General features: G+C 37.1%; 1 protein-coding gene across 2 annotated transcripts in view; it reads right to left on the bottom strand.

Moving 5' to 3' along the window:
- LOC136254701 (uncharacterized) overlaps positions 1 to 19,952 on the bottom strand; it is a 111,826-nt gene that overhangs the window by 59,348 nt on the left and 32,526 nt on the right. For both annotated transcript variants that reach the window (XM_066047439.1, XM_066047440.1), the window contains exons 5-10: positions 18,134 to 18,619; positions 17,880 to 18,071; positions 9,904 to 10,410; positions 9,645 to 9,836; positions 5,773 to 6,279; positions 1,364 to 1,555 (exon numbers count right to left, since the gene is read on the bottom strand). In XM_066047439.1, the coding sequence (XP_065903511.1) occupies positions 1,364 to 1,555; positions 5,773 to 6,279; positions 9,645 to 9,836; positions 9,904 to 10,410; positions 17,880 to 18,071; positions 18,134 to 18,619 (2,076 nt within the window). The remainder of the gene's footprint in view (positions 1 to 1,363; positions 1,556 to 5,772; positions 6,280 to 9,644; positions 9,837 to 9,903; positions 10,411 to 17,879; positions 18,072 to 18,133; positions 18,620 to 19,952) is intronic.

Raw genomic sequence — 19,952 nt, 5'->3', positions numbered from 1 at the left:
ACATGAAACATGTGCAAACCGTGCACATAATGCATGAATCTTTTACCTTGTAGCTGAGCTGTACCGTATATTGTAGACTGTATACACCTATATTAAGCTACTGACATGCTAACCATGAATCAACAAAGATAAGTCCATGGTACATGCATTGTACAACATGCTGAAATGTAGGGTCGAAAAATTATGCCTAACAGTTATCGAGATATGCTTGTCCATCCAGTTAGTAAATAAATAAGTTGGTCTGCCAGCCATCCAGTCAGTCGGCCATCCATCCAGCCAGCCAACCAAATCAGTAGAAATTCAGTTAAGAAAGGAAACCTTCAAAAATTCAAAGCAAGCCTTATCAGAAGTATTTTAGGGTTATTTTAAAGGAGAATTTGGGCTTTGTGGTACCAGGAGTATAATATAGTGTCGAACTGCTACAGGATGTGAAAAATGAGCCTGTAAAGTCCTACATATAGCATCGTTCAAACGACTCAGTGATTTGCATTGATTGGTGACCAATTATAAGTGTAGTGGGTGTACTTTTTGTATGTAATTCTGAGTGAAAGAACGGTGTACTTGAGAAAAGTATTGCACATCACACAGAGGAACTCACCATGCAAAAAGAAAGACCCAATCAGCTAATCTGGAAAACAAACATTGAGGTTTCATTATGGTCAAGGTTTCATCATGGTTGGAAAAAATGGTCAAGATTTTATCATTGTCACAATCCCCTGCCTCAACAGTTCTACTAGAGAAAGTGAACATCTAGATGGAATTTCAGTTTCATGTGGACCACCTGTTAAAACTTTTAAGGTGTTAAATCTGAGCAATCAACAGTGGTAATGTTTAGGAGAAGAAATGAAGGTATGTGCCAGGTTCAGGTTCATTAATTTTTTCACAGCATATAGTGAAGTTCAACACTCTCCCTCCCCATTATATACTCTTAGCGGTACCCAAACAATACTACTGAAGGTAACATGAGACTATTTGCTGTTTAAAGGAAAGCATGTATGAACTTCAGTGATCCCTATGATTTAGTACTGTGGCACTAAAAAATACTGTCAGATTTACTTGAAACTTTATGCAATGATACATGTATTCCACAGTTGAAACAGATAGTCTATACACCTACACAAAGGTGTGCATACATGTAAGATTAACATTCACTCTATCATACAACACACTGCTGTAAAATGATTAAGTGAGTTTTGTACAGCAAATACTAAAACAGTAGAAAGTGTGTTAATGATCACCTGAATTAAGCATTTACTTTTGTATAATGACCATTGTCATGAAGTCCCAAATATTTTCCCATACAAAGTCACAAACATTTGCATTGTTAGGTAAATATGCTGAGATACACTGTATGTTCCTTTACCTTCTCTGCAAACAGATTCATCACCACTCCAACTTCCATTACTCTGACAGATCCTATTGTCACTACCAGTTAGCTCATAACCAGTGTTACATGTGAAACCACAAGTGTCTCCCTCATAACCCACTCCTTCTCTACCAGAACTACATGACATTCCTCCATTGGATGGTGTTGATAGGGTATCACATCGGATGTCTACAAACATAATACAAACAGAGAGTACAACCGGGCTATAAGAATCAACTAGACAATTCTCATGATCATAATAGTCCAAAATTTCTGCTTGCTTTAAATTTATCAACACACATTAAATGGTACTTACGCTTAAAATATATATAAGTATATATGTGTGTACTTTCACACCTCAGATCAAAGGAAAGCCAGTGCATATATATCGGTTCATAAAGTTTATGAGATATGCGCACTGTAAACAGTGCATATACTTTGTTAAGGCAATGCATATAATATCTTGTTAACTCAAGATATTGCACAGTTAGGTGTGCATATATCACATTAACCCATTCTAAGTAATCCTCACATTTCTTTATGTCCTTTACTATCTCTTTGTGCCATTATATAGTCACACATCTTAAAATCAATTGTGGGATTAGGTTTCTTTGTAGTTTCTCAAAGCATGTTGAGTAGTCCTTTGACTGAAATCGAACTGTTAACACTGTTTTGATAAGTTGTAGACACCTGTCTCGATGTTACATAACCCAAGCTAGAGCCATTAGAGGTGAAGTGGTATTCATGCACTACTGTAATTTTATTCATGGATATAATTTATTCACGATTATTATACTAAATACCTGGAAGCACTTATAACAGCATTAAACAATCATTATCAAGTCACATTCTGATGTCCTGTGTCTCGATGCTATGTACCAAGCTCTAAATAGATTGAGCCATTGGTAGTGAAGTGGTATTCATGCACGACTGTAATTTTATAATTTACTCACAATTATTACAGTGAATACCTGGGAGCACTTATAACAATGTTAAACCATAATTATCAAGTCGTGATTGGATGTCCTGTGTCTTCTTTGCTCACTATATAAACCCACAATCGAACTTTTCATATGGTTGTATTGTTGTGTGTACGTTTTGAACCCTTAGCACAGCAATGTCTTGTCATTATTCTTAAGCTGTTTCCAGTGTCCACTATCGAAATTCACAAAGCCCAATATAAATACACTCGTGAAGGACGCCAGCAGTTTCCCACACGTGTAGGTGATTAACCCACATGGCACATATTACTTATACCATGGGTACTTGTATTTTGCTTGATATATATGCACTTGTGCCCGTGGTATAACTAATACATATAGCTACCACTTTCACACTTCAGATCAAAGGAAAGCCAGTGCACATATGTCACATATTGCACTGGCTCAAAATGTTAACGAGATATACCAGTGCATATAATTATATCATTAAGGCAGTGTGTAGATCTCGTTAACTCGAGACATTGCACACCTAATAGGAGTGCACACTATATCCAGAAATCATTAGATTTCGTGGATGTTATACTGTTATCTCTCTTCTCTTATATAAGGAATCAAGCAAGCAGTGATTGTGAGATTGAATTTTGCCAAACAAACTTTGATTGTGGGATTCAATTTTAATACATCAATAGTAGTTTGTTTTTTACTTTTGTAAATATAGTAATTAAAGAAACATGATTAACACTAGTTTCTTAAAATGCCTTTATTAGCAAAAGTAAAATCAAACTACTGTTTGATGTATTAAAATTGAATCCCACAATCATAGCTTGTTTGGCAAAATTTAATCCCACAATCACAGCTTACTTGGTTCCCTATATAATAGAAGGGTATAACAACCACCAATTAGGTGAGTCTACATGCTAAAGTAGAACATATTAGTTATACCACTGTCACTTGTGCTTTGCCTGTATATACATACACACTTGCCCTTGGGCCTGCAGCCCTCGGGCAAGTATATATGTACTTGGCAAAGCACTCATGCTCGTGGTATAAATATTACTTGTAGTATGGTGTGTGGGCAGATCATAGGCTGCCGCCAGTGTTACAAATCAGTTGTAAAATGGCTAAGTACCTCCTTTTTGGCCACACAGTCTAGCCAACAATTAGTTCAAAGACTTCAAACGAAATCAAACACCAGACCAACACAGGAAGTCACAATACAAGGCCAAGGACTGAAAAGGAGGTAAATAACTCTGGAACGAATGAACACACAACACTGCACACTCATCTGAATGAATGGGAAGCAGTACAACCACTAGGCTGAGTCGTATCTGTATACCACATGCTCATTCGCCAATAAATTAAGCTAACCAAGACTATTATATTGCTGTACCACTCAACAATGAATATCAGATACTTCAGCTACACCCGTCTAAATGATGCAAAGCAGTACAATGGCTGAAGTGATTGGGATCGATGATGGCACATCGTGCTCAAGCATAACAAACATGCTACCAATGAATAAACTAACTATCAAGAAAGCAACTACTGAGTAAAACTGCTCCTTCTACACAGCGCTTAGCGGTAGCCAAATTAACCTTGTTTCTTGTTCCTTCCGTGTTACAAATGGGTGCCTTTGATCTGCGCATGCCCCGTACCACAAATCAGTTAGAACACACCTATGCAGTTTGTATTTAATTTGTAACCAACTCCACCCTCGGTCCTGTGGCCCTAGAGTGTCGTGTTTACAAATCAGATACAAACCTCATGAGTGTGTTACAACTATTACATGTGTATATATATATATATAAAGTTGTGTAATCTGCAATGTCAAGGTATATACATATTTAGGAATCAAAATGTAGCCAATGGTGCATTATATAGTCTTGCAGTATCATACAGTACGATAGTACTGTATAGTAGGGACCATAAAGGAGTAGGCATGGCCCATGAAATAATATCACCAAAAAACCAGCCTCACTTTCCCCAAACAACGATGAGGTAGTATTGGTTAGGTAAAACTAAGCCCAAACAAGCTTTGGAATCAACCTGAAACACTTTCAATAAGTTGCTACGGAATTTAAAAAAAAAATTATTTAACGGAATTTTCTACTGACTGACTGAGTAAGTAAGTAAGTAACTGACTGATTCCTTCAGACAAGCATAACTTGATAATGGCTAAGACTACAGACTTGATTATTTCACTGTTCGGCATCGCTTCAACCCGAGAGGTGACTTTCGGTATACCACAGTACATACAGTGCATTCTTCATGGACTTACCAGTGTCCTCCTTTGTGTCCCATTCATCTTTGCTGACAGCGTTAAGAGCCATTTTGGTGGTAGCACGTGATGGCTTCCCTTCAAAATGGAAATCGTCCATCTTTTTCATAGTGGCTACTCTAATTGCAGAGGTGCTTTTGATTCGTACTGCTATGTAACGGGTTGAACATAGCCAACAATGAAGCGTAATGGATACTTCACTTTTCAGATGATAATTGATATAACTGGGGCATGCGGTGCCATTTCTTTCTTTTGGTATGCATGGATTGCAGAGGCGGTTTTCGAACAGTTCTTGATCTGAAGTGCTGTGTAATGGGTTGGAAATAGCCGACAACGAAGTGTAATGGATACATCACTTTCAGACGATAATTGGGGCGCACCAGTTATAATAATTATTGTTAACAAACAAGTACACAGAAAAAATTGAAATTTTCAACTAGAGTAGGGACCATAGCACATTGATAAAAGTACTGAACAAGCTGGAGTAGTGCACGATATTAAATCACAGTAAAACAATAAGAAGGGTTATATCCTACTGTGCTCAAGATACCATAATAGAAATGCACAGTAGGGATATATAACACTTCTTATTGTTTTACAGTGATTTAATATCGTGCACTACTCCAGCTTATTTCAGTACTTTTTATCGATGTGCTATGGTCCCTACTCTAGTTGATTTTTCTGTGTACTTGTATGAGTCTAATATGTTCATCCAAACATCAATATATGTAGCCTAGAAATATTAATTGAATTAAAAGTATAAATATAAGTTAAATAATCTTCAATTCCCGATATAGAGGAAAACACAAACTCATATGTGTCACACATTGTCCTACAGTAGGAAGAGGAGGAAAGTGGCAAACAAAATAACTACACATTTAAGTGCAAAATAAATAAGTAAGCAACAATACTCAACTTTAGTTAAATTACACTACTAAGCCTTCTCTATTTTATATTAAATCAAAATGAAGTGCACACATTTTATGTAATGTGTTTCTTTTCAATAAATTCTTTGCTTACCCTAGCAGTAAATTCTGATAATTGATACCTCAAAGAGGTACAAAACATTCAAAATCAGAGAAGATACTGAATTTTTCTTATACTGTATAAATACACTGTCTGTTATCTATGATGTAAACATGTACATAGTTGCAACATACAATACAGTATATAAGAGTAACTCATACCAATGGTAAACTGCATTAATGGTTGTCGGTTGTCTGCACTGATGTCAGGGTTAACTATACTGAATGTACTTGATGAATTAGTGTTGATTCTGGCAAATGTTCTGAACCCTGTAGTTGCAATAGTCCACACTTGATAGCGCGTGTCAAAGGGTTGATAATATCCTATAATATCTCCAATTTTAAACTCAATTCTGTTGCTCCCACTAAGAGACATGTTTAATAACCAGTATGTGTCAGAAGTGTTAGTACCAACTTGAACCACTCCATTATCTATTAACTGAACTTCACCCACTTTATCAAATATATCACCACCAGGTGTTGGTGGATGCCATACTTCCAAAAAAGGATCATTTACTCCAGCAGCAGTTCTGTCCATACTAGCAGTTATACCAGTTATTCTACCATTACAATCAAAGTAAGCACGTGGGATAATCACTTGACGTTGTGGTGGAATACTTCGAAATCCTTTTTGTTCAACTGTGACATTTTGAAAGCAAATCCCTTTGCCTGTGCATGGAATTTCATCAACATTAAAGTTTATGGCTGCAATAATAGGGAACCTCACTATGGAAGTACTATAGCATGTACGTGTTGAGCTGAATCCTCAAAAACATTTGTGACCCGGTCTGCGAAAAGGGCTCTTATAGCCTTTCCAATTATCCATGTTTGGCTAATCATAACTCCTAATCTACTAAAGCTATCGCCATGTAATTACACCCACAGCTACTGCCAGGTTAGGGTTGTTGAGTGACCAAATTGTAGGCTTGTACCATATTCACCAGTCACATTATGGGTTACCATATATATGTAATTGGAAAGGCTATAAGAGCCCTTTTCGCAGACCGGGTCACATTTAATAACTCATGGATGGAATTACATACAATCTTGAAGTTTGGAACACTTGTAGTACTGCTTTACCCGCTTAAAATATTTTCAAAATCTTTTTGTTCAAATGTCTGACATAATATTTATGGCCATTCAAAATTTTCACCATACATTTCCTATGTGGAAGCCATAAAATACAGTGTCTATTACAGCCCTTTCCTGAACTTGTAATGGAGCCAAACTGTACATGTCTGTGGCTGACATCTTTGCTGTCACCATTAACCATCTGGTTGGCTGGAATGTTTACTCTCTTGAGAAAAAATCAACTTCTAATTTTTAGCTGATTTTTAGGATTCAGCTCAACCTGTACACACCATAATGATATGGAATTCTGTCATCAATAGAAGCTAGGCCTAAGCACACTGTATTATATTACAGATTATCCAAACTCATTGGGCCCTGAGGGTGTTCAGATAATCAAAAAGTTGGGATATTGGAATCCCATTCATTTATATACAGAGCCTGTACAAATACAGTAATAGAACACACACCATAGATAAAATACTTTAATAGAACAGTCACTTCCGTAGTTCAGATAAATGAAAATTTGGATAATTAATGGCCGGATAATTGAGGGACCACTGTATTCCAAATTCTTCCATTTATTGCTTCTGGTTATTGACCAATCATTTTCAAAATTATTCCTAAGGGTTTATAAAAGTGACTGCTATATTACAATTACAGACTCTAAGTTGACTACTCTATTGTTTACAATGTTTCAAAAGGATTTTGTATTACACTGCAAATAGAACTTAGTATTTTACGCCAACTATTCCTGGAACTCATCCAATTATTGCAGAATATTTCCTACTACTTTATGATTCCCAAAATTAATCTGGCATAGTAGACACATGCCTATTAGAAGCTAACACTAAAAATTATATTCCGTGCCTTTTTGAAACAAATTGTGCTTACAGTATAAGGAAATATCTTAGTAGGTGTGCACTAGCAAAAAATCAAAAACATTTACTACTGTATAACATGTGACAAAACTCTTTAAAATCTGACAACACAAAAATGGAATAAATGTACATAATATAATGTGGCATGTCCAAAGCTACCGGTTTGTAGTTTTATGCATCAAACTACAAACATGTACATGCATGTGTGTGTGTGCGTGTGTGTGTGTGTGTGTGTGTGTGTGTGTGTGTGTGTGTGTGTGTGTGTGTGTGTGTGTGTGTGTGTGTGTGTGTGTGTGTGTGTGTGCGTGTGTGGTGTATGTGCGTGGTGTGTGTGCGCGTGTGTGGTGTATGTGTGTGGTGTGTGTGTGTGTGTGTGTGTGTGTGTGTGTGTGTGTGTGTGTGTGTGTGTGTGTGTGTGTGTGTGTGTGTGTGTGTGTGTGTGTGTGTGTGTGTGTGTGTGGTGTGTGTGTGTGGTGTATGTGTGGTGTGTGTGTGTGTGTGTGCGTGTGTGTGTGTGTGTGTGTGCGTACATGTGTGTGTGTGTGTACATGTGTGTGTGTGTGTGTACATGTGTGTGTGTGTGTGTGTGTGTGTGTGTGTGCAGTGTGTGTGATGTGTGTGTGCGTGCGTGTATGCATGCATGTGTTGACATCCACTGTAAACAGTTGCATTAAAACCAGCTGGTGTGTGAGAAATGAAAGTTGTAATAGACCCCTAGTTAAGCTTTCAGCCAGGTAAGTTATTATAATTACGTTAGTTTGAAATATGGGTGAAGCAGGTTGTGAATACAGATTTCATATTTGGTTGCAAAAGTTAACAAATAACTGATTTCCTGAACTAAAGTTTAATGGGACTCATCTAAATATACCCACAGCTGTGTCAAAGTCATAGTCTTCAAAGATGATTGTAAGTGATAATGGTTGTTTCATTAGCACTAAATTTTCTACGATTTCTGCTCTAAGAATGCAAATTAAGCATTGTGTATCTGGCAATAATCTAGCAGAGAGGGATGCACAGAAATTAAAAAACCATGCAGCAAACAAATTCTCAAGAATTCTTCTAAACTCTTGTTTTCAATTTTTGTTCAAAAGCCATTTGATGCCCTACTGGATTGCCATATACATACCTTGTACATACAATAAGGGCACATTGCGGGATACAGCTTCTTGTTTGACAATGCTGAAATGGTCTATGCAAAGTCCATGGTGTGTTACACCTTCACAGGTGTGACTATCTGTTGTACATACTCTATTGAGTGAAAACTAGCCATTTTCTCCCTTTCATAATGTTTAAAATTGTTGTATATATAAGGTTTTTAATAATAGTTATTCCCAGCATCTTGTAGTATGCACATGAACTTCACTTCACTTGTGTAAAGCTATTTACACTGTAAGCAACCAAAATAAATTATACTGTGTACAAATAAACTCCTTGTTTACCATTAATATTAAATTGGTTTTCATTGAAGTTGCCATTTCATACATGTACACATCATCATACATAGAGGGGGATAGAGGGTGAGCATTTAGTACCATGAAAAAATTGGTAAAGAAGAATACTGAAAGCCAATGAAAGGGTTTAGGATTTACAAAAATATCATGCTTACAGAATGTTGCATGCATATATGCACATCCCACTTTACTGGGCCCATCCAGAAGCACCAGATTGTCACAACAGCATGACTAAGTTAGTAGAAACCAAGCAGCCCGAGCAAGGATGGGGAAGGCAGACTAAAAGAAATAGATGGCGTATTAATGGGGGTAGTTAACCCTTAATACTGTTCATAATTCCAGCTTGAGTTGTGAGGTGAACATGGTCGGGTTAGCTCAGCAAGTTGCACTAGCCTGCACAGACTCTGTTTATTTTATTCACATAAGTTTTAAATTTGATAAAGCTTTATCAAGGATCAATGCTGTGCTTTATGTTATACATACACCCCCCTCCCCCCCAAATGATGCTGATACAATTATCTGTATAATATGTGGTACATACATTTAGCCAACCACACAGAACTGTGTTACCAGATTTATACATTCATTATAATGTCACCTCAAGTCTGCAAATCAATTAAATATATATCCTTACTTTGTTTACAAAAGGCTTCTTCACCACTCCAAATTCTGTTACTCTGACAGGTCCTATTGTCACTACCAGTTAGCTCATAACCAGTGTTACATGTGAAACTACACGTGTCTCCCTCATAACCCACTCCTACTCTACTGGAACTACATGATATTCCTCCATTGGATGGTGTTGATAGGATATCACATCGGATGTCTACAAGTATAGATGAGCACATGTAGCTAAAATACAGAAAAGAAATTGCACAAAGTATTATTCATACCAATTGCAAACTGTATTAATGGTTGTCGGTTATCTGCCATAATGTCTGAATCAACTGAGTTGATTGTGCTTGATGCATTAGTTGAAAAGTTGACATAAGCTATATATCCTTCAGTTGCAATATTCAACAACTTATAACTTGAATCAGATGGGTGATAGTATCCAATCACATCTCCAGTTTCAAACTCAATTCTGTCATTCCCATTAAGAGACACATTCCATAACCAGTATGCATTAGTAATATTAATACCAATTTGAACTACTTCATTTTCTAGTAACTGAACTTCACCCACTTTATCAAATATGGTATTATCGGGTGTTGTTGGATGCCACACTTGCAAATAAGGACCAGTTAATCCAGCTTCATTTCTCTCCATACTACCAGTTATCCCAGTTATTCTACCATTACAAGTGAAATTGGCTCGTGGAACAATTACTTGGCGTTGTAGTGGAATAATACGATCACCTCTCTGTTGAACTGTGACATTATCAAAGCATCTTTTCCTACCTGTACACATGATTCCAGCATATAACAAAGAAGATAGTAATAACCACCTTAACAATATTATTACCAATACGTAGTTATTTTTAGTGGAAGCTTTTTAAGGAGGCCCTTATTGTTACATAGGTGCTTCCATAGTTAATATGTTGTATACGTACATGGGCAATAACACTCTTGTAGAATGGCTTCAATGTGCAAGATGTTTGTGACAAAATTCAGGAAACTGTTAGTACATGCACATGAGTAGATTGAGGTTATAAAACATCATAGCTGTGAAATCAACAAAATACGTAATGTAACTATTTAGTAATATCACCATGAGTTGAAGATTTTCACATAGATTTGTACCAAACAGAAATTCAGTGCCAAGAACTACATTGTCAGTTTGAGAACAGTTTCTTTGTTAATTTTACAGCCTAATGTAAGACTGATTAGTAATATGGAAGCCCATAAGCCATGGTTTCCTATCAATGGTTATAGAAAAAGATAAAAAGTTAAACACAAGCATTAGCTGCCTTAGATAACTCTAACTTGACTATAGAATGAAATATGAATAGACAATTGCATAATGGCAATCTCTATACAAATATTTTAGATAAAAACAATTAAAAAATTGGATGCAGTTTTCAGGGCCGCTAAGAACATTTAGGGGGCCCAGGAAAAATTTAAAACGTGAGGCCCAACAACTGATATAACTAGATAACACCTTCAGTATATGAAGTATGCTAACCTAAGGGGTCTGGAAGTATGCCCCCAGGAAAAGTTTGAAAATTATAGACTCTCTGAGATCGAATATGAGAGTGATTCCAATAGTTTATTACAGTATAATAATTATTAATGACTATTGTTGTATTAGGGTGACTGCTCTATTAGGGTATCTCAAGCTTGCATATTTTTTATAGACACAAATTTTTAAACACTATACCATATGCAAGACTAATTTTAATGGTTTGTTAGAGTAGCTAGCCTACTAAAACTGAATATTTGTCTAACAGTTGTATTAGGATAACTGCTCTATTAGAGTATCTCAGTCTTGATGTACAAGTCATACTCTATATAGGCGTCTTATAAGATATTACAAGTAATGGTTTGCTGCACCTATAGAATATACTCATTACTTATTTAGCTTGCTTGCTGGCTAATACATAGATAGTATCTTACTAAGGGTTCCTGTGTCTTCAAGTCTACAAGGAAGATTTACACTGTTGTACTTTTGTTTTTGTAAGTGGATATTGTAGCTATGGGGCAGCTATGAGGCCCCTTAAAAAGTGGGGCCCAGGGAAAAATTCCCCCAGTTGCCCCCTCCATGTCAGTGGCCCTGGCAGTTTTTAAAGAAAGCTAGTGTTTAAAATGTTATTAATAAACGCCAAGAAACTGTATACAATACTTTATTACTACAATTTCTATTGGCATACTGCTGCCATTTCTAAGCCACCAGTCTTCATTTTACAATGTTATATACCTTGGCCTTCTGCCTTTTCACAGTGATATTCTTCCATTTTAGTTGGACTGCATGGCAAAGGCAATCCCCCATTATTGAGATAATCTCCTATTAGTTAAGTGACAAGTACAATACCTAGTTATTCTATAGCTTTGTCAACACTGCAGCTAAAGAATGACTACTAAAGATACCATCTCATTAACATACCTACATAGCTAGACACTCAAAGCATATTTAATTGCTACTTATGTCACTAAATCACAGTACGTACTACTGTAACTTCACACTCAGATACAGTAATTATGAGACTGGATTTGCGAAAAGAGGTCTCCAATAAACCAACAATTTACCAATTTTAATGACTTATAACTTCAGATTGGAAAAGGCTATTGACTTGAAATTTGGTCAGTAATGAGCACCATCATAGCTTAGTGGATGGAGAAATTTTCTATTTCGTATGTTTCATGAAATGCAAGTTATAGTTTTTTGTGTTTATATAATTGGATGTGTGTGGAAGAGTCCTTTTTGCAAATCCAGTCACATAATTATAATATCTTTAATCAAGACACACGGTAGTGTGTCGTGCGGCCCAAGAAGCCGGCGCGCAACCCCGTGAGTATATTGACAGGAAGAAAGAAAATGCAATTTTCGCATCTCCATAGCTCTGTGCTGCCTTGATGAAACAAGACGAATTTGGCTGTGTACATTCCCTCCAACTTCAGTACTCCACATTCCAAATTTGAGCGAAATCGCTTCAGGCATTCCTGAGATATGCGACTTCAAAAATTGGCTTAGTTTCTTCGTTTTGTTTTTTTCTTATTTTTCTTCCTTTTTTTGCACACTTACAAAAACTGCTATAAAACGCGAATGCGTTATCCGACTGCCTTGAAATTTGGCACACAGAAGGGTGGTATAAAGGCGCATCTCGGTACCAACTTTGGCTGGAATACCATAAACAGGCAAAGAGTTATGAGCGATTATGCACAGAAAATAACACCAATATGTTGTCACGCCTACAGAGTAAACCGCGTATGGGAAGAAGTTGAAAATCGGTGGGTGAATAGGTTAACTATTGAACCTCAAACCTTTTGTGGTTTGAAAGAAATCGAACTAAAAACCAGGAAGATACAACAACAAAACCAACAGTGTGTAACAATTACGCAACCGAGATTAGCTAATAAAAAACGAATACTTGCCACGCCTACCAGATAAACCGCTTGGGGTAATGCTTTAAAATTCACTGTACAGATGGAGCAATCATCTTAGAAAGGCTCTTCAATGGTGTACAAGAATCAGATTTAAAGCCACGGAGTTATAACACGAAATCCAACTTGGAGTAGCAAGTGCGAGATCAAGATACTCTAATAGAGCAGTCATCCTAATAGAGCAGTCACCCTGAACAGAATTCAAGAGATCAGTTAGAAATAAGTAACCTGTATAGAGATCAGCTACAAACAAATCACCCTGTAGTGAGTTAAGCTACAAACAATTCACCCTGTTCAGACATCAGTTAGAAGAAGTTTTCTTGTAGAGAGTTCAGTTACGAACAAATCACCCTGCTGAAAGATCAGCTAGAAGATGTCACCTTGTAGATAGTTCAGTTACAAAGAAACCACCATGTAGAGAATTCAGCTACAAACTAGTGACCCTGTAGCTACATCAGCTAGAAGAAGTTACCTTGTAGAGAGTTCAGCTACAAAGAAACCATTCTGTAAAGAGTTCAGCTGCAAACAAATCACCTATACAAAATTCAGCTACAAACAAATCACCCTGTAGAGAGATCAGCTAGAAGAAGTTACCTTGTAGATAGTTCAGCTACAAACAAATCATCCTGTAGAGAGATCAGCTAGAAGAAGTTACCTTGTAGATCGTTCAGCTACAAACAATTCACCCTGTACAGAGCTCAGTTAAAAGAGGTTTCCTTGTAGAGAGTTCAGCTACAAACAAATCACCCTGTAGAGAGATCAGCTAGAAGAAGTTTCCTTGTAGAGAGTTCTGCTACAAACAAATCACCCTGTAGAAAGATCAGCTAGAAGAAATCACCTTGTAGAGAGTTCAGCTTCAAAGAAACAATCATGTGAGAGTTCGGCTACAAACATATTGTCCTGTAGAGAGATCAGCTAGAAGAAGTTACCTTGTAGAGAGTTCAGCTACAAAGAAACCATCATGTAGAGAGTTCAGCTACAAACACATCACCCTGTAGAAAGATCAGCTATAGAAGAAATCACCTTGTAGAGAGTTCAGCTACAAAGAAACTATCATGCAGAGAGTTCAGCTACAAACAAATCGTCCTGTAGAGAGATCAGCTAGAAGAAATTACCTTGTAGAGAGTTCAGCTACAAAGAAACCATCCTGTAGAGAGTTCAGCTGCAAAAAAATCACCTGTAGAGAGGTAAGCTACAAACAAATCTCCCTGTAGAGAGATCAGCTAGAAGAAGTCACCTTGCAGGGAGTTCAGTTACAAAGAAACCACCATGTAGAGAGTTCAGCTGCAAACAAATCACCTGTAGAGAGTTCAGCTAGAAACAAGTCACCCTGTAGAGAGATCAGCTAGAAATAAGTCACCTTGTAAGGAGAGTTCAGCTAGAAGAAGTCACATTGTAGAAAGTTCAGCTACAAACAAATCACTCTGTAGAGAACTCAACTACAAATCGCCCTGTAGAAAGATTAGCTAGAAGAAGTTACCTTATAGGGAGTTCAGCTACGAACAGATCACCCTGTAGAGAGTTCAGCTACAAACAAATCACCCTGTAGAGAGTTCAGTTACAAAGAAACCACCATGTAGAGAGTTCAGCTGCAAAAAAATTAATCACTCTGTATAGAGATCAGCTAGAAGAATTCACCTTGTAGAGAGTTCAGCTGCAAATAAATCACCCTGTAGAGAATTCAGCTACAAACAAATCACCCTGTAGAAAGATCAGCTAGAAGAAGTTACCTTGTAGAGAGTTCAGCTACAAAGAAACCACCATGTAGAGAGTTCAGCTGCAAACAAATCACCTGTAGAGAGTTCAGCTAGAAACAAGTCACCCTGTAGAGAGATCAGCTAAAAACAAGTCACCCTGTAGAGAGTTCAGCTAGAAGAAGTCACATTGTAGAGAGTTCAGCTACAAAGAAACTACCACGTAGAGAGTTCAGCTGCAAACAAATCACCCTGTAGAAAGATCAGCTAGAAGAAGTTACCTTGTAGGGATGTCAGCTACAAACAAATCACCCTGTAGAGAGTTCAGCTACAAAGAAATCATCATGTAGAGAGTTCAGCTGCAAACAAATCATCCTGTAGAGAGTTCAACTAGAAGAAGTCACCTTTTAGAGAGTTCAGCTACAAAAAGATCATCCTGTAGAGAGTTCAACTAGAAGAAGTCACCTTTTAGAGAGTTCAGCTACAAAGCAACCACCATGTAGAGAGTTCAGCTGCAAAAAAAATCAATCACCCTGTAGAAAGATCAGCTAGAAGAAGTTACCTTGTAGAGAGTTCAGCTACAAAGAAACCACCATGTAGAGAGTTCAGCTGCAAACAAATCACCTGTAGAGAGTTCAGCTAGAAACAAGTCACCCAGTAGAGAGTTCAGCTAGAAGAAGTCACCTTGTAGAAAGTTCAGCTAGAAGAAGTCACATTGTAGAGAGTTCAGCTACAAAGAAACTCCCATGTAGAGAGTTCAGCTGCAAACAAATATGCAGTGTAAAAAGATCAGCTAGAGGAAGTTACCTTGTAGAGAGTTCTGCTACAACGAAACCACCATGTAGAGAGTTCAGCTACAAACAAATCACCTGTAGAGAGTTCAGCTAGAAACAAGTCACCCTGTAGAGAGATCAGCTAGAAACAAGTCTCCTTGTAGAGAGTTCAGCTAGAAGAAGTCACATTGTAGAGAGTTCAGCTACAAAGAAACCACCATGTAGAGAGTTCAGATGCAAACAAATCACCCTGTAGAAAGTTCAGCTATGAACAGATCACCCTGTAGAGAGATCAGCTAGAAACAAGTCACCCTGTAGAGAGTTCAGCTAGAAGCAATTACCTTGTAGAGAGTTCAGCTACAAAGAAACCACCATTTAGAGAGTTCAGCTGCAAACAAATCACCCAGTAGAAAGTTCAGCTATGAACAAATCACCCTGTTGAGAGTTCAGTTAGAAACAAGGAATCCTGTAGAGAGATCACCTAGAAGTATCACCTTGTAGAGAGTTCAGCTACAAACAAATCACCTGTAGAGAGTTCAGCTACAAACAAATTACCATGTACAGAGATCAGCTAGAAAAAGTCACCTTGTAGAGAGTTCAGCTATAAAGAAACCACCATGTAGAGAATTCAGCTGCAAACAAACACCCTGTAGAGAACTCAGCTACAAACAAATCGCCTTGTAGAAAGATCAGCTAGAAGAAGTTACCTTGTAGGGATTTCAGCTACAAACAAATCACCCTGTAGAGAGTTCAGCTACAATGAAACCATTCTGTAAAGAGCTCAGCTGCAAATAAATCACCTGTACAGAATTCAGCTACAAACAAATCACCCTGTAGAGAGATCAGCTAGAAGAAATTACCTTGTAGATAGTTCAGCTACAAACAAATCACCCTGTAGAAAGATCAGTTAGAAGAAGTTACCTTGGAGAGAGTTCAACTATAAAGAAACCATTTTGTAAAGAGCTCAGCTGCAAACAAATCACCTGTACAGAATTCAGCTACGAACAAATCACCCTGTAGAGAGATCAGCTAGAAGAAATTACCTTGTAGAGAGTTCAGCTACAAAGAAACCACCATGTAGAGAGTTCAGCTGCAAAGAAATCACCCTGTAGAAAATTCTGCCAGAAACAAATTGCCCTGTAGAAAGATCAGTTAGAAGAAGTTACCTTTTAGAGAGTTCAGCTACAAAGAAACCATCCTGTAAAGAGCTCAGCTGCAAACAAATCACCTGTACAGAATTCAGCTACAAACACATCACCCTGTAGAGAGATCAGCTAGAAGAAGTTACCTTGTAGATCGTTCAGCTACCAACAATTCACCCTGTAGAGAGAGCAATTAGAAGAAGTCACCTTGTAGAGTGTTCAGTTACAAAGAAACCACCATGGAGATTTCTGTAATCAATATATGTGACCGGATTTGCGAAAAGGGGTCTTCCACACACATCCAATTCCGTAAACGTTGGAGACCATAACTCAGTGATCAAGTAACATATTAACCTGAAAATTTCACCATGTATTCAGCAATAGTGGTGCTCATAACTGTCCAAATTTCAAGGCAATAGCTCTTTCCAGTCTGAAGTTATCAATTGTCAAAGTTGGCAAATTGGATGTGTGTGGAAGACCCCTTTTCGCAAATCCGGTCACGTATGTATTATTATAATATATATAATTTGTACATTTACTGATAAAATATTTAAAGTACATCTACTTCATCTTTTCTTCTTCCTGTAGTAAAGAAAAAAAACATAGGTTAAAAAGTCCCAAAGCTGGCCATAGGCCGGCTTTGGGGTATACAAATACAAAAAGAAATGAAATCTAATCCAAAACAGCTAAGCTGTAAAAAAGTGTGCGGCCCTCAGAAAGGCTATGGTGAAAAAAGATGTGAAATCCAAGGTGGCGGCCAAGAAATGGCTGTGATGGTAGGTTAATGGTAAAAATTTTAATAACGACAATTCAGGTGAATTTTTGTGCCACTTCACAAAATTTACCTGAATTGTCATTATTAAAATTTTTACCATCACAGCCATTTCTTGGCCGCCACCTTGGCTGCCACCTTGGATTTCACATCTTTTTTCACTATAGCCTTTCTGTGGGCCGCACACTTTTTTTACAGCTTGGCTGTTTTGGATTAGATACCTTTATGCCTTCAAACAACAATATCAATTAAAAGTTAGAAGCTTTTCAGACACTTTTTAATTTAAACTGAGTAAGTATCATGACGAATTGGCAAAAGGGAAATAATCTACATTCAATGTGTAAACTCAATCCTACATACTTACTGTAGGAATACTGTGTGTGGTACGAATAGAGATAATCCCCTCGCATCAATTTTTTTTCATTAACACTTACGTACACTTATTTACCATCCTTGCAAACAGTACTTCTACCACTCCAACTTCCATTACTCTGACAGGTCCTAGTGTCACTACCAGTTAGATTATAACCAGTGTTACATGTGAAACTACAGGTGTCTCCCTCAAAACCAACTCCTACTCTACCAGAGCTACATGACATTCCTCCATTGGATGTTGTCGATAGAATATCACATTGGATGCCTACAAACATTAGGCATGCCACATTATGTGAATCTGATTACAGTATGGAATTAATAACTTACCAAATAAAAGCTGGATTAATGGTTGTTGCAGATTTGTAATACAATGTTCACTACTAGTATTAAAGGTTGTCATATTCCCTCCATCACAATCATAAACACTTGATCCATTACCACTAATAGTATTAACTTGATAATGTACATTAGATGGATGATAACATCCAATAACATCTCCTGAATTAAACTCTATCCTCTCATTATCACTAACAACTATCTCTGCTAACCAGTACCCATTCATTGCTCTTACTTCACTATCTTCTAATACAATTTCATCACCAATTCTTTCATAAACACTGGGATCACCTGACATGGGACGCCACACTTGAAAGTTAGGATACTCACTACCATTATTATTTAGTGATAGACTAGCAGTAATATGTGTTATTATTCCATCACTGTTACTACAGTTAACATATGGAATGATCACTTGTCTATCAACTCTTAAGTGGTCATCTCCTCCTTGATAAACATTGACACCTACTATGCATTCTAAGGAAAAAAGTATTAGGAGTACACTTGTAAGAATTACATCACACATATACATGGTATTCCCTACTGAGTATGTATTTTTCACATGAGAAATCCAAAAAGTAATATATTATAATTTATTCTAAAATATAAAGGTATTATTGTACAGTATTAGTAGTAGTGTATAGTAGGGATTGCTCCAATAAAAGGGCACCCACAAAAAACCATCACAGAAATATTCTCTGTGATGAAAGTACCTTACAGAAGAGTCTTAATACTTAATAATGTATCTAACATCAAGACATTAAGTCTAGTATTAAAAGCATTACAAATGAATATACAGTATGTATAAGATTCTTTTTAAAAAAAGCCTCTTGGTATGTCTGCCGTCCTGACCACATTCCCAAGGATAGAGGTTAAAACCACATTCACATTACCAAGATTGTACAATTAAGTTCTACTTGGCTTGGCAGGTCCAATTTTGGCTGCCATTCACAATCTCACCCATTAAGTGCAAACATATTTGTTTTACGATCAATGCATGAAAATGGAAGCAGTTCTTGTTCTTCAACCTTATGTACTGCTCTTCTAGAAATCCTACATCTCAAGAAAACAACAAAGAAAAGCTATTGAATGTAGGCTTCAGAAAACACGACTGTGAAAAGAAGTTACAAACTGGTAACTTTCAAGTGATGAATTTTAACTGTGCATGTATATAGCATCCTTTCCTGTTGGTAATTTCTTCTTCAAGCAACAATGCGCCTACAGGACAACTACTGTAGTGTAGGCTGGCTTGGTGTTATCGAATGGACTAGCTTGGTTTGGTTGAACGCAGTTTGGAGGTTGTTTACATATTACAGTTTATCAAATACCACTCCAAATCGTGCTACTGAGCTAGTGTGAATGGCACATAGGGCATAACTATTTATGCCAACAAAATATTTTAAAAATCAATAAAATTGTTGAACTCTTCTTTCACACTGAAGGAAGGTGCTAACGGCAAAAACCTTAGTAGCATCATGTTTCCCAAAGCAAGAGGGCCGGAATTCAAACACCTGTTTCTTGTCAGTGCTTCCAAATTTGTACTTCCATGGAGATAATTATAAGAATCAGCCTGCCTAATGTTGGACAGGCAAAGCAATCCACTGACTTTTTTCCTCACATTTTTGCATTCTCCCTGGTCACAGGAAGAAAAAACTTATCCAGCAATGGATTTTCCTGTTCATGGAGAATGTAATGATATAAGTTGCATTTCAGTACAGGACTGTATTCTTGAGTTATGACCATTTAAATTAAGCACTTGTAGTTTATTTTCTGCAATGTCACTGTATAAATTGATCTTTATGTTGTTACC

This window comes from Dysidea avara, chromosome 4 (assembly GCF_963678975.1).
Source record: "Dysidea avara chromosome 4, odDysAvar1.4, whole genome shotgun sequence".
In the NCBI taxonomy this organism is placed as follows: domain Eukaryota; kingdom Metazoa; phylum Porifera; class Demospongiae; order Dictyoceratida; family Dysideidae; genus Dysidea; species Dysidea avara.
Note: the sequence above shows the minus strand (reverse complement) of the source record. Positions and strands in the feature narration are given on the sequence as shown.